Raw genomic sequence first — 22,978 nt, 5'->3', positions numbered from 1 at the left:
TCTTGAATTTGGGTCATTTGAGAGGAACTGATCACCAGTGTTGATATAAATGTGGGGAATCTGACCCACCCTAGGGAAGGTTCTTTTTTTCCCCTGCAGCCGTACTGTGGCATATGGAAGTTCCCCGGCTAGGGGTCAGATCAGAGCTGCAGCTGCTGGCCTGCTTGATGTGAGCTGCACCTGCAACCTACATCTGCAGCTTGCAGCAACACCAGATCCTTAAACCACTGAGCGAGGCCCGGCCTCGAATCTGCTTCCTTACGGAAACTACATTGGGTCCTTAACCCACGGAACCACAATGGGAACTCTGGGGCAGAGTCTTACTATTCCAAGCTTCATGGAAGTGGAGAAAGAGGACTGGGGTTTTATAATATCCAAACTTAAAGTCCTAGACCAACTCTAGATAAATCCATAATAAAAATATCTAGCAGATGTGACTTGAAGCCATTTGTGTTGGATTTTCTCAACAACTTTCTCAACAGCTCAGTGAAAAGGGACTTGCAGATTCACTTATTAAGATAGTAAAAGCTCTGTCTCCCACATGCAAAAGAAGATTTAGACAGATTCTCTCAGACCCAATGCCTTTCAACTTTGTCCCTCCTCCTTCCCACCCACTTGGACAAATGCTGGGCGAAAAGGCTGTGAACTGTGTCCTTGGATGGTGTGGAGAGAGCTGCACTAGCAGTTTTTTGTTTACCCGAAAGCCAAGAGCCATTAGGTCCTTGGCCTGCTCCATGAGCCGCCTCTCTCCGTTAGGGCAGAAGCCAGAGGGATGATGAGCCAATGACCTTCGGCTTGACCCCTAAGGACCTGCTGGCCTCAAGCTAACTATTTTGTGTTTTTTTCTGTTGACTTTTCTGACTGCATGTTTTGCAAGCTGAAAAAAAAATAACTGAGGTCAAGAGGAAGAGGAGGGGAAAGAAATGGACCCATGCGAGGACTTTGTAAACGAAGAAGTGCTACAGGGATGCCGGTTATGTCGGAGGGAAAAAAATGTGTTATCCTCACCCCTCTATGATTATTTAACGATGACAAGAGGAGAGAAGTCCTCTCGATCTTCTGGCTTCTGCAGGCTTCTTGTTTGCAGGGGCTTTTCAGACAGTGTGGCCTCTCTGGACCGTAATGGGATACACTCAGTTCAACCACAGACGGAATCTCCATGAAGGAAAAATACAATTTCTTTTAGACTTACCAAGAGCTTGTAAGCTTTAAGTACATGGTATGTTCTTTGGAGTGCTATTGATTGAAATCAAATCTTTAACTTAATTGACCGACAAGACAAATAGCAGGATTATAATAAATAGCAGTAGTAGTAGTCAGTAATAATAATAATACTTATTTAGAGCTAGCCTAAGTGATTTACATTTCATCTTATTTAAAGTTCAAACAATGAGTTCCGATCATGGCTCAGCGGAAACGAATCTGACTAGTATCCATGAGGATGCAGGTGCCACTCCTGGCCTTGCTCAGTGGGTTAAGGATCCAGCGTTGCTGTGAGCTGTGGTGTATGTAGGTTGCAGACTCGCCTCGGATCTGATGTGGCGTTGCTGGGGCTGTGGTGTAGGGTGGTGGCTACAGCTCCGATTCGACCCCTAGCCTGGGAACCTCCAAATGCTGTGGGTGCGGCCCTACAGAGCAATAATAATAATAATAATAAAGTTCAAACAAGTCCATAAAGTAGAAAACAATTACCCCCATGATATGGATGAGAAAACTGAGGCTTAGAGAAACTGCGTACATTTTGCAACGTCAAATAGTTCATCAGCAAATGAAACAGAATTAAGACAAGATTTTGAATCCCAAAGCATTGTATTTTCCTGTCATTCCACCCCACCTTTTATAGCTATAATTGCACACATCTGTAAATATGCCCATAATTGCAAAATGTAACAGATTCAAGTCTAGCAGGAATTTTATAAATAAAATTCTATTTCTCTATGAATTAGTGACTTTGTTTCTATTTTCCACTATTTCCTCTTCTTACTTTATTCCTCTCTCTATATTATACCTTTCTTTTTAAAACTGTGAAGTCACACAACACACACACATCTGTTTGTGATTGTGCACCTGAGCTGTGAGTAATCTACGGATTTTTTTCCCCTTTAGGGTCTCGTTTCCTCACATCTATTGAAGTCTTTCCCACTTTTTTGTTTTCTTCTCTCTTTCGTACCAGACTGATCTCTCTTTTATGACCCTAAGATGAAGCTCAAGTCTATATTCTTCCTTACTGTGTTCATCTAAAGGAGTGTTTGCTTTCTGTTTTTTGTTTTTAAGTGGCTTTATATGACCTAAAATTGACTTTTATATTTTGTGGTCTTGCTGGCCTCAGCGGGCTTTTATGGTATATTATTGTGTTCATGCAGTGTCTTCCTTTTGATTGTAGTCTTTGCTGGGCAGGGAAAGAGCCTTCCAATCTTTGAATGTTCTACAAGGCCTAACACAGAGCTTGCAATAAAAGTATAGCAACAGAATACAATATTCGAGAAACTCAAAACAAAACCCCGTGCCTGCCAGAGTAGTCACAGCAATTGACAGGGAGGAAGAGATGTGATTAAGAAGGACAAACGCCCTTCATTCGGTCTCCTGCCTTGATCCTTGGCTTCGCCCCACCGGATACAGGTGGGGTGGGGGACAGTGAGCTGAAACTGATTTTACCTCAACGATTCGGATCCAGGAGCCCTTCCAACCTATCCTTCAGGGAGGGTTAGGGGACGATGGGCGAAGGCGCCGATCGATTCTCTGGTCTCGGCTCTATCCTCCCCCGCCCCGGTCCCCCTTCATCTCGGGGACCGTCTGGTAGGGGATCTGGGAGCGGAGCTGGCCAACCGAAAAGTACGCGGCACCCGCCACCGTGCTCGCGGCCACGCGGCCACTGGAGCAGCTCCGCCACCGCAGCCCTCTCCTCCCCATGCCCGGGTTCCCTCTGCGGGAGCTCCCCCAGCGTCACCCCAGCTGCCGCTCCGGGCCCCTGGGCAGAGATTTCTCCCACACGGTCGCCTCCGGGGGCTCTTTCCCGCGTCCCAGCACCCGCCCTCCTCGGGGGTTCTCCCCCCGCCCGCCTCCCCCCGTTCCGCTCGGGTCCCTCGCCCTCTATCCTTCCGCCTGCTCACCAGATCGTCGCAGGCCACCTTTCTCTGTCCCCACCGCTTCCGGCGCCTTCTGAGAAGTAGGGGACAGTACTCTCTACCACATTTACCCAGAACGAGACCGAGCGGCCGAGACAGAGGGGGTTCCATTGTAACATTTATTACGAAGCATCCTTCTTGTCGGTACTCTTCCTGCCGTCGCGACGCCCGTCCCCGGTGGCCCTGGAACCGCGGCTGCAAAGCCCCGCCCCCCCCGCCCCCTGGGCCGGGTGGCGCCACCGGCCTTCGGACCTGCCCCTCCTCCGCCCTTCTACGCGGCCGCGGCCGGAGCCCGGCAGCTTCGAGACCCGCTGTGCTCGGCGACATGGCCGGCGGCCACCGCCTCCTGCTGGAGAACGCGCGGCAAGTGGTGGCGGTGTGCGCCCGGGGCGAGCGCTTCCTGGCGCGGGACGCGCTGCACAGACTGGTGGTGCTGGAGGGCGCCAGCCTGGTGGTGGGCACGTAAGTGGCCGAGCGCTCTGCGGCTGCGGGTGCCCGGGGTCGTGCGCGTGCCAGGGGGACCCGTCCGCCAAAGCCCGGCTTGGGGCGCTTTCTCTAACTTGTGCGCTGCGGAGGGAGACATGGGCACGCCTGCCCTCTTAAGCGCCTGTTGCTAACGTTTTTGACCATTTCGGGTGTTTTTCATTTGGGGGGAAAAAAAAAAAAAAAGAGCTTTCAAGCGACACCTCCCACTGGGGCGCATCAGGATCTGCTTCTGCTAATAAAATATCACTGCAGCAATCAGAAGGGGTAGGGGTTCTCCCGGATGCTTGCTTAAGTGCCTGCCTCAGGTGGCTGAAGAGTTTTTTTTTAAGGCAGACTTCTGATCCCTGCCTCCCCTCCCCCCCACAGGACCCCCTATCCCCAGATCCTTTTTTTCAAGTTTAACTGAGGTGTAATTGACATACAGCACTGTATAAATTTAAAGTATTCCGTATGATTTGATTTACATCCATCATGAAATGCTTACCACAGTAAGTATACTGAACATCCATCCTCTTATAGAGACACAAAAATCAAAAAAAGGGAAAAAATGTTTTTCCTTATGACCAGAACTTGTAGGACTTATAAAGCAATGTTCATTATATTGATCACGCTGTTCGTTACCTCCGTAGTATTTATTTATCTCATAACTGGAAGTGTGTACGTTTTAACTACCTTCATCCAAGACCCACCACTCCCTCCTCGCCTGTGGCCAGGTCTTTTGAATCGGGATCTCTGTGGGTGGCATTCTGAGATCTGATTTTTTTCCAAGCACTGGCTCCCACCTGCCTGGTCTCTACGCCGAAGCTTTGGAACCATCGAAAATGCTGAGATGGGGAAGGCATGGGCTGATAGGGAATTCAGATTCCGCCACCAGAGAGGACATTTTCAGTTATGTTCATTTAAACTTCTGAGAATGGAAGAACAGCCCAAGTTCGGGAGGGCAGACCTGGAGTGTGAGTGGGGGTGGCATGCCCATTGGAGAGCCCCCTGGTGCTGTGCTTACACAAGGCTCGCCTCATCTGCGATTGCTTAGAGTTGTGTAAGAGCCCAGCTTTTGGGGACTCTGGGGGATGTGTGTTAGTTAATTAACAAAGGAATAAAAACATTCCCAGTGTCACTGTCAAAAACTGGCTAAAATCAGTTAACAGAATAGCACAGAGGTAGGAATCTAGGGCTAGTTGATGACCCTACTCCATGGCCTTCCGTCTGGCTCAGCTGGGCATTGCCCTCCTCCTCAGTCACTGCCTCATCTCTCATGGTGCGTCTGCTTTCCAGCCGGTAGGAAAGAGGAAGGGAAAAGAACCCTGTGGACTAGAGTTTAGTCACGTGACCACACCTGGCTGATGGGAGACTTGCAAATAAAGTCTTTATTTTGGACAGTCATGAGAGCAGCTAAAATTTAGGAATCTAGCACTGTGGGAAAAGGGGCCGTTGATCTTGGGGAACGACTGGCCATGTCTGCTGGATGTGATTTGACTGTTTGCCTTGCGTCTGACCAGAGTCACTTTTCCAAAGACACAACAAGCTCAAGAAGGAAATGCAATAAATAGTGCCTGACGCCAAAAGTCATTGATGACACATTTTAAATCATTGGTCACATATTTAAATCACTTCTCACACTATTTCCCCTGAACTTAAGATAGGAATGCTTTCTCGATTTTTCTTCAGGGATGGGTTCCTAAAAGCCATTGGTCCCGCCGATGCCATCCGAGAACTGTTTGCGGAAGACACATTCGAAGAGAGAATTGACTGTTCTGGGAAATGCATCTTGCCAGGTATTAACCTCTCTTTCAATAAAGCCCTGAAGTCAGTTTTAGTAATGTAAAGAGGAAGAGTAATAGCGTGTTTTAAATAGGTTCTCAAGATGAAAATCAAATATAATAACAGCTCCCATTTATTGAATTTATACTGTTAAGTAGCTAGCTGCTTTACAAACAAGTACATTTGCATGTTGCGTTCTTATACCTGTCTGTAAAGTGTGTCACAGATTAGAACACTCGTGTTTAGGGGTGAAAATCTTACCGGTGAAAGGGAAAGCCAGGAATCAAATTCATTTATTCACTGCACTTCTTCCCACTCACATGGTGGAGAGAAACCAGCTATGGTGGGTTTAGGTTCAAAAACTGTCACCTTTATCCATTCAGTGCCAAAGAGAGGCAAACAGGGCAAGCTATTCTAATTCCAGAATATACTGTACATTTGTATGGAATACGCAACAAAGGATTCATCTCTAGACAGAAAACAAACAAACAGAAAACCCCAGCGATTTCACTGAAGTTCATTTGTGTCTTAATGGTTGACAACAGAATCGGTTTATTAACCGTTACCTCCTCCATTACCTGGGTTTGATGGCTTCATGTAATCATCTGAAACAAGTTTCATAAAATTTGAGTTCTGTGCAAACACAGAGGCCAGGATTTATGCTTTTAAAATGTATACATCTGACAGAGCTTCTGCCTTTTGGCTCCTGGAGGTCAGGAGAGAAAGTCAGGATGACACCTCAGGAGAAAAAGAATATAGTAGACACCAATCTGAATAGAGACTTTTGATTTTACTCCAGTCAGCACTCAAGAGCCATTTAATCCATAAGGTATTTTGCATGTTCTGGAAAAACACACTCTGCTGAATTGTACCTGGATAAACAAAAGTTCCAAGTGATTATAGTTTCTCTTTAATAAATACATTTCTCTTTGAAAATTTTGTATTGACGTATAGTTGATGTATGATATTATATAAGTTATAGGTGTACGATATAGTGATTCACAGTTTTTAAAGCTTATATTTCATTTAGAGTTATAAAATACTTGCTATATTCTCCACTATAATCTACTTCTTTCTTAGCGATTCATCTTGCTGATTTCATATTTTCCCTCCTCAAAGTGGAGGGTAGGGGTTTCTTACTCTGTGTTACACGCAGATGATTCCTTGGTGATACAGTCCTTGGTTTTGTCCAACTTAATAGATTTCACAGCCTGTTTTCAAGCTTGCTTGCCGAGCATGGATTTCTTGGGCAAAAGAAGCTGCATTTCTTTAGGGGATGTTTTCATCATGTTAAGTCAGCCTCCTCCGTGAGAGCCTCCTAGAGTAGCGTCTTCTTGGAGCCGTGGGGACAGCTGTTTCTGCCTCCGCGCACCTGCAGGATGGCTGACCCCCCCTCATGCTTTCCTAAGACCTGTATTGTATAGTCTGCCGATTGTCTCCTTTCAATGTCTTAACTTTAAAAACGATTTGATTGATTGACTACAGGTCTCGTGGATGCACACACACATCCAGTGTGGGCTGGAGAAAGAGTTCACGAGTTCGCCATGAAGGTAACTGCAATAAACAATGGCAGATGGGAATAAAGCACAAATTATAGACAAATCGTTTTCTAAGGAGTTGGTGGGCTGTTAGGCTTTACGGAATATATCCCCCAGGTCTTTTTTATTGATGTATGCTTAATTGACAATGTTAGGTTCAAGTGTGCAGCAATGTGAATATATATATATTCTTTTTCAGATCCTTTTCCATTATAGGTTATTATAACATATTGAATAGAGCTGCCTGTGCTATAGAGTGGGTCCTTGCTGTTTACTTGTTTTATATATGGTGGAATTTATGTTCATCCCTAACTCCTAATTATCTCCACTCTTCCTGCCCATCCTCTTTGGTAACCATAAGTTTGCTTTCTATGTCTGCAGGTCTGTTTTTGTTTTATAAATAAGTACCTTTGTATTATTTTTTAGATTCCACATATAAATGATATCAGTCTTTCTCTGACTTACTTCTCTCAGGGTGATAATCTCTAAGTTATCACCCTTGTTGCTGCAAATGGTATTATTTCATTCTTTTTATGGCTAAGTAATATTCCATTCCACACACACACACACACACACATCTTTGTCCATCATCTATCAATGAATATTTAGGTTGCCTCCATGTCTCGGCTATTGTGAATAGTGCTGCTATGAACATTGGGGTGCATGTATCTTTTCAAATTAGAGGTTTGTCTGGGTATATGCCAACAGTGTAGAGGCTTCCTTTTTCTCCACAACTTCTCCAGCATTTATTATTTGTAGACTTTTTAATGATGGCCATTCTGAGGTGATAGCTCGGTATAGGTTTGATTTGCATTTCTCCAATAACTGGCCATACTGACCAACTTTTCATGTGCCTGTTGCCCATCTGTCTGTCTTTGGAGAAATGTCTGTTTAATTCTGCCCATGTTTTGATTGGGTTGTTTGGGTCTTTAATTTTTTTTTTTGTATTAAGCAGTATGAGCTGTTTGTATATTCTGAAAAGTGACATGTTTTTTAAATGGATATTTTTACTGTAATTTATGGAAAATAAATTACAACAACTGATAATTGAATCTTTATTTTGTGCATAGGGTTAGCCATCATTTTAAGTAGAATAGTTTTCAAAATGGTTTAGGTGCAAAATCCTCCTTTTAAAATAGGGCTGACCTGCTTTGCTCACTAATTTCTCCTCTCTTTCTCTTCCTCTCGGCCCATCAAAGGCAGCCTTTGAAGGGACTCCAGGAAACAGTTTGAAAATCACTATTCATTGTGGTCAAACTTGGAAAAATACATTATTAATCACAAAAATAAATACTGTTGCCTTTTTTCCCCAGAAAAATGAGACTTGTTAAGAAACATAAATTGTAGTCTAGCAAAGGCTCAGTGACTAACAAAGTCATTAATAAGCCCTAGTCAACTCCCAAATCCCTGGTTGGACCTATTCTCACATTGCTAATTTGTTTTTAGTAGACTTTTTTGGGGGGTCTTTTTTTTTCTTCTTTTTTTAGGGCCGACACCCACAGCTTGTGGAGGTTCCCAGGCTAGGGGTCCAACTGGAGCTGTAGCCACAGCCACACAGGAGCAGAGCCACATCTGCAACCTACACCACAGCTCATGGCAACACCAGATCCTCAACCCACCAAGTGAGGCCAGGGATCAAACCCTTGTCCTCATGGATACTAGTCGGGTTTGTTAACTGCTGAGCCACTCTGGGCACTCTGTGTTTTTAGGAGACTTTATTTTTTAGAACAGTTTTAGGTTCACAGCAGAATTGAGTGGAAGGTACAGAGATCTCCCATATCCCAACCCCTACCCCCCACCACCCCAAGGACAGCCCCTCCGTTTCCACCATCCCTGACCAGAGTGGGATTCTGTTACTGTGGATCAACCTACGTTGGCGTATCCCTGTCACCCAGAGTCCATAATTTTGGTTTCTCTTTGTGTTGTGTGTTCTATGGGTTTAGACAAAAATATAATGACATGTATCCAGCATTGTAGTGTATCCTGCAGAGTGATTTGACGCCCCTAAAAATCCTCTGTGCTTTTCTAGTCGTCCCTCCCTCCCCACGACCCCTTGAAATCAACCACTGACCTTTTTAACTGTCTCCATAGTTTTGTTTTTCCCAGGATGTCACGTAGCTGGAATCCCACAGTATGTATGTAGCCTTTTCAGATGGGCTTCTTTGACTTAGTAATAGGCAATGAAGCGTCTTCCATGTCTTTTCTTCACATTGTTTAAAAACCAAACTAAACAAACAACATCCTAACAGCTACACCGGGTTCGTTCACAAAAAGAAAACCTGTCTTTGGATCGTGTGTCCCTTTCTCCATGACCTAGAGCTGTGTTTAAGACTTTGCTGCATCATAGAGGAGTTCTCTTGCGGCACAGTGGGTTAAGGATCCGGCACTGTCACTGCAGTGGCTTGAATCACGGAGGTCAGGCTGGAAAGTCCAGGTGGCCAAATGCGGAGGGGTGGAAACGCCCTGGATGACTGCAGTGGGGTTCCCTGATCCCCAAGCTTTTTTCCTAGGTGCTGAGGGGCGGGCTGAGGCTAGCTGATTCACACTGGGGCTGACCCAGTTGTTAAAATCCAGAAATCCTTCTGTGCTTGTTGGTAAATGGTCGCTACTGAGACCCCAAGCCCCCACTGCATCTCCATTTCTGCCACTTGGGTCCCTTCCTGGCACACCCCCCCCTCCCTCCCTCCCCAGCTCGCCACCACCCAGGTGAAGCAGGGACTTGAGGATCTGTGTGCCCCAGCATCCTTTCTGACGGGTGGGTGCCTGTGCCATCTATATTGTTAATCAGGTCGAATGTCACCCCTGGGTGTAGGTTTCGCAGACTTGTCTGCAAACCTCCCTGCATGTCCCAAGCCTGAGGATGAGCCGGTGTGTTCAGTTGGCAGGAGCCACGTACATGGAAATCCACCAGGCTGGAGGAGGGATCAATTTCACGGTGGAGCGCACGCGCCAGGCCTCGGAGGAGGAGCTGTTCCGCTCCCTGCAGCAGCGGCTGGGGTGCATGATGAGGGCGGGGAGCACGCTGGTGGAGTGCAAGAGCGGCTACGGCCTCAGCCTGGAGACGGAGCTCAAGATGCTGCGCGTGATTGAGCGCGCCCGGCGGGAGCTGGACATCGGCATCTCGGCCACGTACTGCGGGGCCCACGCAGTGCCAAAGTAACTTCAGCCCAAGGGACCGGGGCTTACCCAGGGGTTTTGAGAACAAAGAAAGAGTTGGGTGGTGCCCAGGTGGGGGCTGCGTGCCCCGGGGGGGAAGGTGCACCAGCCCTTTGGCTCTTGCGGTGAGACCAGAAGAGCCTTTGGAAAGATGTCCGGGTTCTCACAGTCAGTCATCTTATGCGCCTGGTTCTAGGAAGGTGGTCCCCACCAGATGCAGCAGGTGCCCAGCACACCCATCCGCCTGCAAGTTCCTTAAATGTCAGAGGAAGAAGAGATGTTCAAAACTCTTTTAGTTAACAAAAAGAAATTCCCTGATAGGTCCAGTAAAATGATAGATATTAATTGAAATTGTTTGCCATGACAGAGTATAAAGGCATTTTAGAGATTGAGTAACGCCCCGTGGGTCAAGATGACACACAGAGGTTTTTATTTTTGTTCATCTGTTTGCTTGTTTAGCAGCAGACATTTTTGTTTTATTGTTGTAAAGGTTTTTTTGTTTGTTTGTTTGTTTGTTTTTTTTCCCAGCTTTCCTCTTTATCTAAAAAGTTCTTGCTGTATGGATTTGCTGTAGACAATTCTGTCCCTTTCTGCATCTGCATCTTATCTGTCCTAGCTTACTAGATCCCAAGGCCCACAGTTCCAGAACCAAAAGATCCAAAAGAAAATCCAGGACTTGAAAATGCACAAGGTGGCTCCAAAGTCTTAGTGTAGTTTTTTTAATTTTTAAAATTTTTCATTTTTTTTGCTACACCCATGGCTTGCAGAAGTTGCTGGGCTGGGGATGGAACCTGTGCCACAGCAGTGACAATGCCAGATCCTTCACCCGATGAGGCACAAGAGAACTCTGTTAATGCAGGGTTATTTTTCCTCTCTTTTTTTCTTTTTAGGGCCACACCTGTGGCATATGGAAGTTCCCAGACTAGGGGTCAGATTGGAACTGCAGCTACCGACCTGTGCTGCAGCTATGGCAAAGTGGGATCTTAGCTGCATCTGCGACCTACACGGCAGCCTGTGGCAACGACGGATCCTTCCTTAACCCACTGAGCGAGGTCAGGGATCAAACCCACGTACTCATGGATGCAAGTTGGGTTCTTAACTCACTGAGCCACAGCAGGAATTCCCCTTAGTGCAGTTTCAGGTTGTGATGGCCTAGATGATATATGCTGCAGGCTTACAAAAATGGTTCAATGACTTAAATAGTAAAATCAGTCAATAAATTATATGAAGATATGAATAATTAAATCCTTTAAAGATTAATCATTAAAAAATTTTCACATTGTTTTGTGAACTTCGAAAAATCAAACTTTAACGTTAATATTCTGTTTGACATCTTCAATCAGAGGAACTAAAAAAATGAACATTGAAAATTTTTATGAAACATTTACAAATCTAATTAAGTAGAAAATAAACAGAATTAATATTTCCAATGATAGGTGTTGTATGTTTTTAGCAGTTATACTTCTGAAATTATTAAGAGTTGAAACTGCCCTAAGACTTTAGGGACAGCCTATCTCTGACAGTCTGTTTTTTTTTTTTTTTGTCTTGTTTTGTTTTTTTTCAGTAGGAAAGGCATTGTGACATGGTGGAAAAGTCTCAGGCTTTGGAGGGACACCAAACCTAGGTTTAAATCTAGCTTCGCCACTTTCAGCTGGGCGATTTGGGAGCATACTCTAACTTCTCTGACTATGAATTGCTCATCTGTAAATCAGCTGTACAACACCCTTATTCTATATGATTGAGAATTAGAAGCAATATGTGTTAAGTACTGTCTCCTCAGAGTCTGCCTCTGTCTACCTGCCCGGATGGTTTTTGCCGAGTGAGAGCTGTGTGACAAACACCAGGCTGAAATTTACAGACATTTTCTCCATGTGCCAGTTAGCCTCTGAGGTCTGATCTTGATCCCCGATGGTAAAGCCTGAGGCCCAGAGGAGGCCAGATGACATCTATATCATGGGTCCAAAGTTATACAGGCAGGAAATGGCAGCGCTTTCTCTGACATGAGAGCCCAGCCCTTTCTCATGTATAACTACCCCCAAATCTTAGAGAGAATTTCAGGGCCTCCCGCTCTCCTCTTCTGCCATGTCCCCAAATGGTGAGACAGAATGGCTCAGGCAGATGCTTCTAGAAACTGTGGAAGAAGAAAAAGTCAGGGTGATGGCTGGGGCCTTGGTAAGGGGCCCACAGTTGTGTTGTTAGGGAAGCATCCGGGATGTCCTCTAAGTGTCCTTGACAAGAAGATTCGGTTTTTCAGCCACGTGGCCTTGCTGGCGTTCCCAAAGACAGCCTGCATGGGTGAGGCATCTGGGTTTCTGAACTTAGGGTCCGTGTGTCTGGAAGTCTTGTCAGTACCTCTGCCGTCTAGGTCTGTGCCAATTGCTAAGCGTCCTGAGTTGTAACTTTGAGTCTTTCTTTAGCCCTCTGAGGCTTCGGATCATTTACCTTCAGTTTCTCAGGTTCTCGGAGTGCCAGAGACCCCTTTCTCCCATCAGTTTTTTTAAACTTGCCCGTGGTAATCGTCTCTTCTCCCCTCAGAGGAAAAACTGCTCCTGAAGCTGCTGATGACATCATCCACAGCCACCTCCCAAAGCTGCAGGAACTTGGGAGAGACGGAGAAATACGCGTTGACAACATAGATGTGTTCTGTGAGAAAGGGGTCTTCGATCGCGAGGCCACCAGAAGGATCCTGCAAAGTGGGAAAGACATGGGGCTGCAGATTAACTTTCACGGGGACGAGCTCCACCCAATGAAGGCAGCCGAGGTACGGTTGACCCCGGGCTCCTGTTGACCCCGGGCTCCTGCTCTGGAAACTCGAGTTCCTTCCGAGGAAGGAGTGGCCTTCGGAAAAGACGGAGAGTGAGGAGATGTGTTTGCACGGTGTTCGGGTTGGTCCCGTTAAGCCTTGGGGTCCCTGACTTTTTGCCGATCATTTACTTTTATCATCTCCTCCTGTTGACCTTAGCAGAAGGAGAACCTGTGTGATCTCATGTCCTGAATTCACAGCCTGTTGGGATTGGCACGCAAAGCCACCCTGGCATAGTCGATTAATTGCACGTGCACCTTCTAGAATCTGGAAGCATCCAGATGAATTCTAGTGGAGCACACCATTGATAGCCCCAAGGTGTTTTTAAATCTATACGTCTCTCCCAGATGTATTTATTCCTGCTTTCTGCAAATATTGGCATGTCTGCTCTGTGCCAGGCCCTGTTTTTGGCACTGAGGGTTCTGCAGTGAGTAAGAGGCACGAAATCCCTGCAGCTGTGGGTCTAGCTGTCTTTCCTTTAAGCCTTGGAGCTGAACAAGCAACTGCCTTTGGGGCATATGAGCAAATGTAGATGCTGCACCTGTGTCTTCACTGCCCCGTGTTCAGCAGTATGAAGTCTCTCTTTTTTTTCTTTTTGGTCTTTTTAGAGCCACACCCGTGGCATATGGAGGTTCCCAGGCTAGGGGTCGAATCAGAGCTATAGCTGCTGGCCAATGTCACAGCCACAGCAACACAAGATCCGAGCTGCGTCTGTGACCTACACCACAGCTCATGGCACTGCCGGATCCTTAACCCACTGAGCAAGGCCAGGGATTGAGTCTGTCCTCATGGATGCTAGTCAGATTCGCTTCCCCTGAGCCATGATGCACTTCCCAGTATGATCTCTTAGGATCACCTCTAACGCTTGTCCCGGGTCCCCTGCCCCAGCATGTGCCTCCACTGCCTATTGCCTCCGTCAAACCCTGGACATGGTTCTGCCTCTCCCCTCCCCCTCCCTTACCACATTTCACCCGACCGGGAACTCCTCCCGCTTCTCCTCCTCAGTGTCTCTGGCCCCCCTCCACCGCCCTGCCTCGTCCAAACCACTGTCGGCTCTTACCAGGGTTCCGGCATCGCATCTTCTCCTCGCCTCTGTTCCAACCTGTTCCTTGACCCCGATCCGGCCGTGCATCCCTTCCTCGCTCTCCGTGGCTGAAAACCACTGAAAGCCTTACCATTGCTCTTCGGACGAATTCTCAACTCTGGACCAGGGTCTAGTCCTTGCCGGCCTCTTTGTTTGCCTCTCTCTTGGCTGCCCACGGTTTCACCTGCTCCACCCCCTGCACCATAAACCAGCCACAGGAAATGGCTTTTCGTGACCTAGGCTCCCGTGGCTCTTACCTGTTGCTCCTCTAATCTGAACACTCCCCTGCGGCTGGTTCTACCTCCCCTGCACGTTTCATCCTAGCGACCCCTTCTCTGAGACCCTCCCCAGACCTCTCCAAGAGTGGGTTACAGCCCCTCCTTGTCCGTGGCCCACGTTATTAAAATCACCCCGTGATTCCTACTGGCCTGCACCTGCGCTGAGCACGGCACCCGTGTCTTCTTACTCAGCCCACCCCCCGGGGGGTTAGCACAGCGCCTGGCATACAGATGGTTTTAGAAAGTACATGTTTGTTGGAAGTTTGCGGGATGAATGTGATCGGGTCGGTCAAAAGACACTTTGGGCTGTAGGGAGTGGCTGGTGCATTGACTCCATAGAGGTCCATACCCAGCATGAGCTAATCAAGTTTGGAAGGAGGATTCAGAAAGGAACGCTCCCTGGGGCACATCGTCTGCCCTGTCCTCAGAGCACCCCCCCCGGCCTCCCCATCTAAATGCTCCTCCACGGGAGCCAGCTGCTGCTGAGGGGGTCTCCTCCCTGCCCTGCTGGGGGCATCGCAGCCTCCCGGGGCCGCAGTGTAATGTCAAGTATCAGTCACCTTTCAGCCTGGGGTACTGTGTGTGCATGTGCACATGTGTGTGTGTGTGTGGTGTGAAAAGTTGTCAGGTTGAGAAGTCTCCTTTAATGCCTGTTTCCACTTTGCCTTCTTATGAGAGCCTTACCTCTTCTTGGTTCTCGTGGAACGATCCAGCCCAAACTTCATCTGGAGAAAAACCAAGTTCAAGAAGATCATCTCACATTGTACAAATGACTCCACGGTTCTCAAGTTTGTTTCCTTCACTCATGTGCTTTCAGTGAGGGCAGTTGCACTCCAGATACCTTTCTGGTGCTTTTATGACGCTATAATAATCAGATTTTCCTACCAGTATCACTCACATGTTCTATTCTAATTCATACGATTCATTAAATGTTCCGTTTTAGCAAATGTTGGAAGACACGAGTAAGCATGTGTGCGAAAGAATGGTTTTTCAAGTAGCACGCTGGCTAATTTTCAGATGGATGTGCACTTTACCTATCTGGGGCTTCTGCTTATGACAGGTAGTCGGCAAGAAAGCTGAACAATAGGGTGCTGTTTGTTTTTGCAGGAAGAGCCGCTTGATGGTCCTTTATTGATTTGTTGTTGCTGTGGGTGAAACCTCTCTCTCTCCCCATTCTGCTCAGCTCGGGGCGGAACTGGGAGCGCAGGCAGTCAGTCACCTTGAAGAAGTGAGTGATGAGGGCATCGCTGCCATGGCAACAGCCCGATGCGCTGCCATCCTCCTGCCCACCACCGCCTACATGCTGAGGTGAGCTTGCTTCTCACCCTCATGCAAGAGCTGCGATTACGAGCTGTGAAGACCCAGACTCCCGAGACGCCCCCGTGTGACTTCATCACCCTTACAGCCCTTCAACCTGCAGCTCCCGAACACCCAGCTCCTGAAAGAGGCCTCTTCTGGTGTGATGTTTCTCATGACTTACCCCGAGGGAAGAGCTTAGACCCAAATTGTGTCTGAGGGGTGGGATTATCGGGGCGAGTGGATTTTCTTTTTCTTTCTTCTTTGTTTTTGGAATTTTCCAACTGAAAAAAATCCATGTGTATTGCTTTTATAATTAGAAAACAGTGGTACACTTTAAAACTAGGCGTAAGCTGCTCGGGATATTTCACAGCATTCCGAATCTGAATGAGCTGCTTTCTAAGAGGATGCAGGTGCAAACTATAATTCTCATAAACCACGGGCATGGGGAGAAAGAGTAGAGGTCTAAGGAGAGTTTGTGGCATCTCCCCAGGGATTTTGCTGTGTGCCCTTCGTGGATCGCGTCCACGTGGCCCGATGTTTATGGCTGCCGTTGCCCCAGTGCTACCAACCGTGAGACCTGAGGTCTCCTGACTCATTGGACCACTTCTGTGACCACCACCGAGTTTGTGGTTAGAAGGGCCAGCAGTTAGGAGGCAGTTTATTTCCTCTTTTTTCTGTTTTTCTTTATATTTTTTTTATTTTTTATTTTTTTGCCTTTTAGGGCCACACCTGCAGCATGTGGAAATTCCCAGGCTAGGGGTCGAATGGGAGCCATAGCTGCCACCTGCACCACAGCCACAGCATTGCATGTTCCGAGCCCATTGGCGACCTACACCACAGCTCACAGCAGCACTGGATCCCTGACCCACTGAGCAAGGCCAGGGATCAAACCCGCATCCTCATGGATCCTGATTGATTGGGTTCATTACCACTGAACCAGGATGGGAACTCCTATCTCCTCTTAGGACCGGATGCCTTGTGTGTGGTTGGGGTACATGGTTTTATTTGGAGTGGGGGATGTGACTGCAGTTATGGCCTTAGGACAGTGCCTCAGGGTGTGTTTGACAATATCCAAAGACATTCTTGGTTGTCACAACAAGGGGTGCTGCTCTCATCTAGTGGGTAGAGGCCAAGGAGGCTGCTCGACATCCTACAGTGCACAGAACAGCCCCCTAGAGCAAAAAATCACCAGCAGTGGTAGAAATGCATCCTGTGCATTTAAGGAACAAGATTGAGGCCAGAGAGGCTTGAGCAAGGAGGAGAGGCAAGAGATGAGGCCAGAAGGCGGGGCAGCTCTTGAAAGGCCAAGTTGATGGTACAGACAGAAAGCCCCGGGGAAGCTGCTGAGTGTTGGTAAAAGCACAGAGACATGATCTAACTGATTTTTCTAAAGGATGCCTCTGGCTGCTAGCTAGAGAACGTATTTGAGGGGGCTGGAGGGTAGAAGCAGCAAAGCCAGTTAGAATGATTTCACAAATGTCCCGGCAAGAGATGATGGTGAATTGGCGGAGGGGTAGGAAGATGCGCCGGATTCTGGATATGGTTTTAAGATGGAGCCGACAAGATTTTCCGATGGGTTGGATGTGACTGTGAGAGATGCCTCAAGGATGACTGAGGTTCTCGAGCCTGGCACGTGGTTTTCATTTGAGGGGTGGTTTTAGGATGAGAGTTAATGTACAATGCATTATGTAAACCTCATTGTTTGGTTATACTTGGGAGGAGAAAACCATTTACTACAGTTGAAAATAATGTTATGTTGTCTTTTTCTTCCTTTGTAAGGATCTCTGAATATATTTTAAGATGGTCATGATAATCCCAGATTAAAGAAGTTAATCATAGCCCAGTGATGTCAAAAGTAGGATGCTAAAAATCAGGAGTCCTGGGGTTTTGACCGACTCCACCGTTAATCACTTAACCTTGAGTTTCTGTTTCTTCTTCCAGAACCCAAAGGGCATGGCTAGCTTCAGTCTGCTTCCATTCTGCACATCTACTCTGCCAATGCTCCGCTTTTCGAGACTGACATGGTTTTTTTTTCCCTTTCCCTAGACTGAAGCAGCCTCGAGCCAGAAAGATGTTAGACGAAGGGGTAATAGTCGCTCTGGGCAGTGATTTCAACCCTAATGCATATTGTTTTTCAATGGTAATTATTTTTAATGTGCCTTTCGGAGCAGACGACGAAACTTCTACCAAGCGTATAATGTAAAAAGATTTCACTCACTTTTAAAATGTATTAAAGATCTAAAAATATTTTCCTGTCCAACAAGAAGAAAAGTATAGACACCAATATAATTGGCTATTTCTGTTTTAAAAATATTTTTTATTTTTGTTTTCTTAGGGCTGCACCTGTGGCATATGGAGGTTCCCAGGCTAGGGGTCTAATCGGAGCTGTAGCTGCTGGCCTATGCCACAGCCACAGCAATGCAGGATCCGAGCTGTGTCTGCAGCCTACACCACAGCTCATGGCAATGCCAGATCCTTAACCCACTGAGCAAGGCCAGGGATTGAACCCACATCCTCACGGATACTAGTCGCGTTTGTTCCTGCTGAGCCACAACGGGGACTCCTAACTAGCCATTTCTATGCCACTCGAATGCCTCCAGCCTTAGAGAAAGAAGGTTCTGTGATGCTTCGAGGCAGCCTTGGACATTGTGGTTCTGCAGTAACCTCTTTCCCCTCTCAGAATTGCGTAAACTCAAAGAAGTTTTTTTAGTAAGTTTTAGCAATTAAGTGTGAAAGTGAACAAGGTGCAAATAAATATTAAATACATATGGGGGTGGGAGGGTAAGAACCATCTATAATAAATCTTTTCCAAGGCATAAGAATCTTTATGGGAAAATTTAATCATTACTAATTCAGCCGGTTCCACTTCAATGTTTAATTATCATTATTTGTTGTGCTGTGTCGAGAAACGTCCTAGGTGGCAGCTGGCATTTTGCCACTGGTCTGCAATGCTCTTCTCTCCCCTTTGCAGCCCATGGTCATGCATCTGGCCTGTGTGAACATGAGAATGTCCATGCCTGAGGCCCTGGCCGCGGCCACCATCAATGCCGCCTATGCCCTGGGAAGGTCTCACACTCACGGATCTTTGGAAATTGGCAAACAGGGCGATCTCATCATCATTAATTCATCCAGGTGCGTGTTCTCCCCGCTGAGCCATTGCGCTGTGCGCCCCCCGTGATACGGACCCCGGCTGTACCCACTCTCCCCTGCTTTGTCGTGTCGGGCTCTGTGTAAGCACAGAAGCTGCCCCGGCTTCTCAGTGTCACCCCTTTCTCCCCCTCCCCCATTTTGTGAAGTTTGGTTGCAGCACATTGAGTGACAATGTTGCGATGGTTTCTGCTGTACAACCAAGGGGTTCTGTGACACAGCTAGTGTCGCCCCTTTCCGAGCAAAGTTACCCGGAAGGTCCGCAGCTGCAGGATAGACCAGCTTTTCTGGTCTCTCCGTCCGTCGTCTTCTGTCGTTCACGGATCTCCAGGTTTCTGCTCTGTTTACCTGGACTTCGGAGTGTGCCCTCTGGCATGTGGTTTTGTTTTTCTTCTCGGATTCTGACCTTTTCTGCTTGCCCTGGGCCACGCAGGTCCCCCCTCTGGCTCGTCACCCTGGTTCTGAGTCTTTGCCTGTCTGACTTCTCATTCCTCCTGGGTCCCAAAGGCCTTGCGTCAGTTTTCCTGCACCTGGTTTTGTATGAATCACCCACCGTGTGCTGCTGCCTCCTGGGCCTCCGACGCAACACTTTGAGTCTTGTCATTCTAAATCTTCCAGTTGTGAATCCTGTGGGGTCTGGACCCTCGCAAGCCTCTCCCAGCCCTTGGACATTGTGTTCAGCCAAAGGGAGAGCTTCCATAGCTCTGCTCTCCAGGGTCATAAGCCACTGTCCCTATTGAAAGTAATGCTGATGTGACCATTTGCGCATCACTTAATTGAATCAAAGACTTTGAGATCAAATACTTTAATCATATCCATAAACGCTATTTGATTTAGCACATAGACTAATGATCATCTTGCTCTACCGTTTTAAAAAGTCCACGTATGAATAAGTGTAGAGACATTTTCAGAGAATGTATTTTGAAAGTAATAGTTATTGACAAATGAATCGTTTGGACGTGTATGCATTAAAGTCATGTTTGATTTCTTTCTAGATGGGAGCATTTGATCTACCAGTTTGGAGGCCATCATGAATTAATCGAATATGTTATAGTTAAAGGAAAAGTCGTCTATAAAAAACAATAGGTCTGTAAAGAAAGAGCAGACTCTTTGACTATATAGAAAGTCCATAGTTACATTACAAGTTAGAATACCTTCGCGGTTTACCAGGATGGTGTTACTTAAATATGTTTCAGTGTTTTGTTAACTCACTTGAAAAACTCAAGGGATTCACTTGTCTTAACATGTGCACCTGGACCTATAAACATGTAAACTATTTGTGAGGATAATCTCAAAACATGCAACCCCTTCACAGGGAATCATTGCAAATATGCCGAAGATGAGTAAAATGATGGCATATCACAGACATGCCTTTGTGGGGAAAAGCAGATCGGCCAATAGGTCGACACAGCATAAAAGTCTCATTTAGGGCATGCCCACTGTGGCTCAGCAGAAACCAATCTGACTAGTATCCATGAGGACGCAGGTTCGATCTCTGGCCTCGTTCAGTGGGTTACGGATCCAGCATTGCCATGAGCTGTGGTGTAGGTCTCGGACGTGGCTTGGATTCCGCATTTCTATGGCTCTGGTGTAGGTTGACAGCTATAGCTCCGATTCGACTCTTAGCCTGGGAACATCCATGTGCCGCAGGTGCGGCCCTAAAAAGACAAAAGACAAAAAAAAAAAATTCCTATTATGTTTCTACTTTTCAAATTTTAGTTCTTGGAGCTCCCTGGTAGCTCAGTGGCTTAAGGATCTGGTGGTGTCGCTGCTGTGGCTCAGGTTGGATCCCCAGCCCAGGAATTTCCGCATGATGCGAGCATGGCCAAAACCAAGCAAACACATTTCAGTTCTTAAATTATATTTAGAGAAAAGTTGGGGATGGTGGGAAATCCAAGCCGTCTGCCGCAAACTAAGCTAAAGTGTAGCCATCTGTAATGAGCAAACAGTTTTTCTTTCCCTCGCACAGTTTGTCTTTCTAGATGCTCTTCAAATGTTATCAGTTTTCCCCTGAGGAAAGGTCTTCTATTTGCTTCTCAGTCCTTGCAATAGAGCTTCGTAGCAGAGTTCAAGGCTTGGCATTTTATATACCAGTAGAGGGATCTTCCTCCAATGTATGCATTTTGACCAAATCCACAAATGTAATTTTTTAAATGGTTTTTGAGTTTTTGATTCACCTTACAAATGTATTAAATATGTTATCACTCTCAATAAATATTTGCTGTCACTATGATTGCTGTTGTTCACAGCCTGGGAAGCAGATGAGTGGTGGTGTGTTTTAGAACTTCTTAGGAAATGAACAAATGACAGCGGATAAGGCGATGACATAAAGAGAAAGTGGCTGGTTCCATCACTGGGTGTCTCTAAAGCGATGTGAGTTTCCTTGAAATCTTTTTCAGCGCTTTTAAGCATCCTTATAGTCACAACTGCAGGATTAAGCTTTGTCCTGTTTATGAAGAAATGATTAGAGAAGTAAATGTTAACCATCCAAAGTATCGGAGTTCCCGTCGTGGTGCAGCGGAAACGAATCCGACTAGGAACCATGAGGTTGCAGGTTCGATCCCTGGCCTCGCTCAGTAGGTTAAGGATCCGGCGTTGCCATGAGCGGTGGCATAGGTGTAGGCTGGCAGCTACAGCTGCGATTCGACCCCTAGCCTGGGAACCTCCATGTGCCAGGGGTGCGGCCCTAAAAAGCAAAAGAACCCCAACCCCCAAAGCATCCCTCATTTCAGGTTAACAGAGACTGACTCAATGAGACTTTACTGTATTCAATATAGATGAAATCTCACGCCCCTCGTCGGAAGGCTAAGGGTAACAGTGCGTGTCGCTGTCACTGGCTAGTGGCGCGGGGTCTCTCTCCTCGCGTGCTCAGGGAAGAAGCCGTGACAGGGTGCGGGGAGCACAGCACAGGAGATGGACATAAAGGCCCAAACTCTTGGAATAAGAAGGGGAAGCACGTGCTATTTTCCCTCTGGGAGACCGCGTTCATGTCTTTTTTTGCGTGAAAGCAGAAGCGGATTCCCACCGCAGCTGCCTGGGTCCTCCCGGCCAGTGTCCTTTAAGCCCCGGCATCTCAGGGGAGTTTGCTAGACGTGCGGAACCTCGGCCCCGCTCCAGACCGGCTGAATCAGAGTCTGGACTTAACAAGCCTGCGGGGGATGTGTAGGCCCATTCAAGTCTGAGAAGGGCCGCCGTCTAGGCGCTGGCCACGTGGATTTTCACACTGTGCCCCCCAGTCTCCATTTGCTTTTGCTGCTCCAGGCCTTGCAGCCCTGTTCCCTCTGTCAGGAATGCTTTTCCTGCTTCCCTCAATGGGAAATCAGAGCAAATCCCCCCCCATCCCTAATATGCTCCCCTATCTCTATAATAGCCTTTATAGCCTCCTAATGGAACTGTCTTTCACTTTAGATTCTGAGAGAGGGGCCTGGTCCTGTTCCCAGGATCTCCTGTGGCGACTGCTTCATAGTAGGAGATGAGTAAATGAATTAATGGATGGCTCTCCACACGTACGGATGGTCAGGGTGAAAACGACGTATTAAAAGACACTCACCAGGAGTTCCTGTCATGGAGCAGTGGAAATGAACCTGACTAGGAACGATGAGGTTGTGGGTTCGATCCCTGGCCTCGCTCAGTGGGTTAGGGATCTGGCGTTGCTGTGGCTCTGGCATAGGCCGGCAGCTGTAGCTCCAATTCGTCCCCTAGCCTGGGAATCTCCATATGCTGCAGGTGTGGCCCTAAAAAAATGAGAACAAAACAAAACAAAACTCAACACTCAGCAGGCCGACACAGGCATGCAGTATGAAGGGTCATCCTGTCCTGTGAGCTGGAAAGGGCATGTGAATTCCTTAGTATAACATCCAAGGATGAGGCTTATGGGGGAGGGAAGTGTGAAGTAAAACCCAGCAAGAAGCAGTTCCACGTTTGGGTGGAGAGGGCTATTGCCATTCTCAGCTTGGGAAATTGCAAGGACATTGATGCCAGGGACAGGGTCTAAGACGGAGCATCATGGGATGTGCAGAAGCGAGGGCCCGAGTCCCCCTAGAGTAGAGGGTTCAGTGGGGGCTGGGAGCACAGGGGCAGGGCAGCTCAGATTTCACAGGGCTTGGAATGCAGGCTCACTCGTTGAAACTTGATTTTATCTTTGGCAGTGCCTGTGGCACGCGGACCTTCCCAGGCCAGGATCAAACCTGTGCCACAGCTGTGACCTGAGCCACAGTAGTGACAACGCCAGATCCTTTAACTGCTCAGCCACCAGAGGACTCCTGGAGCTTTATTTTTAAAGTCGGGGGAAGCCACTACGA

General features: G+C 47.2%; 2 protein-coding genes across 28 annotated transcripts in view; one reads left to right on the top strand and one right to left on the bottom strand.

The window, feature by feature from the left end:
* The window catches only part of CCDC38 (coiled-coil domain containing 38), a 47,025-nt gene extending 43,573 nt beyond the window's left edge, over positions 1–3,452 (bottom strand). For 3 of the 21 annotated variants that reach the window (XM_084957544.1, XM_021092738.2, XM_021092737.2), the window contains exon 1: positions 3,111–3,452. In XM_084957544.1, the coding sequence (XP_084813670.1) occupies positions 3,111–3,452 (342 nt within the window). Of the gene's footprint in view, positions 1–1,008; positions 1,032–2,655; positions 2,875–3,110 lie in introns of those variants that run through there. The other 18 variants (XM_084957545.1, XM_084957549.1, XM_084957552.1 and 15 more) reach the window with 12 other exon arrangements.
* Positions 1–20,910, top strand: part of AMDHD1 (amidohydrolase domain containing 1) — a 42,270-nt gene extending 21,360 nt beyond the window's left edge. The window contains exons 1-9 of one of the 7 annotated variants that reach the window (XR_014804358.1): positions 3,429–3,587; positions 5,280–5,386; positions 6,858–6,922; positions 9,789–10,039; positions 12,602–12,827; positions 15,415–15,688; positions 17,577–17,670; positions 18,502–18,662; positions 19,673–20,910. Coding sequence is in view for 3 of the 7 variants with exons in the window: in XM_084957578.1 (XP_084813704.1) it covers positions 3,451–3,587; positions 5,280–5,386; positions 6,858–6,922; positions 9,789–10,066; positions 12,602–12,827; positions 15,415–15,539; positions 17,577–17,670; positions 18,502–18,662; positions 19,673–19,763 (1,284 nt within the window). In the remaining 4 variants the exon portion in view is untranslated. Of the gene's footprint in view, positions 1–3,428; positions 3,588–5,250; positions 5,387–6,857; positions 6,923–9,788; positions 10,067–12,601; positions 12,828–15,338; positions 15,689–17,576; positions 17,671–18,501; positions 18,663–19,672 lie in introns of those variants that run through there. The other 6 variants (XR_014804357.1, XR_014804359.1, XR_014804360.1 and 3 more) reach the window with 6 other exon arrangements.
* Positions 20,911–22,978: the final 2,068 nt, after the last annotated feature.

Source organism: Sus scrofa, chromosome 5, assembly GCF_054392235.1.
Source record: "Sus scrofa isolate SSC_HxYL_T2T_F1_AM1 chromosome 5, Sscrofa_HxYL_maternal_Yorkshire_Landrace_v2.0, whole genome shotgun sequence".
Lineage (NCBI taxonomy): Eukaryota > Metazoa > Chordata > Mammalia > Artiodactyla > Suidae > Sus > Sus scrofa.
This window is presented reverse-complemented; position numbering and strand designations above follow the sequence as displayed.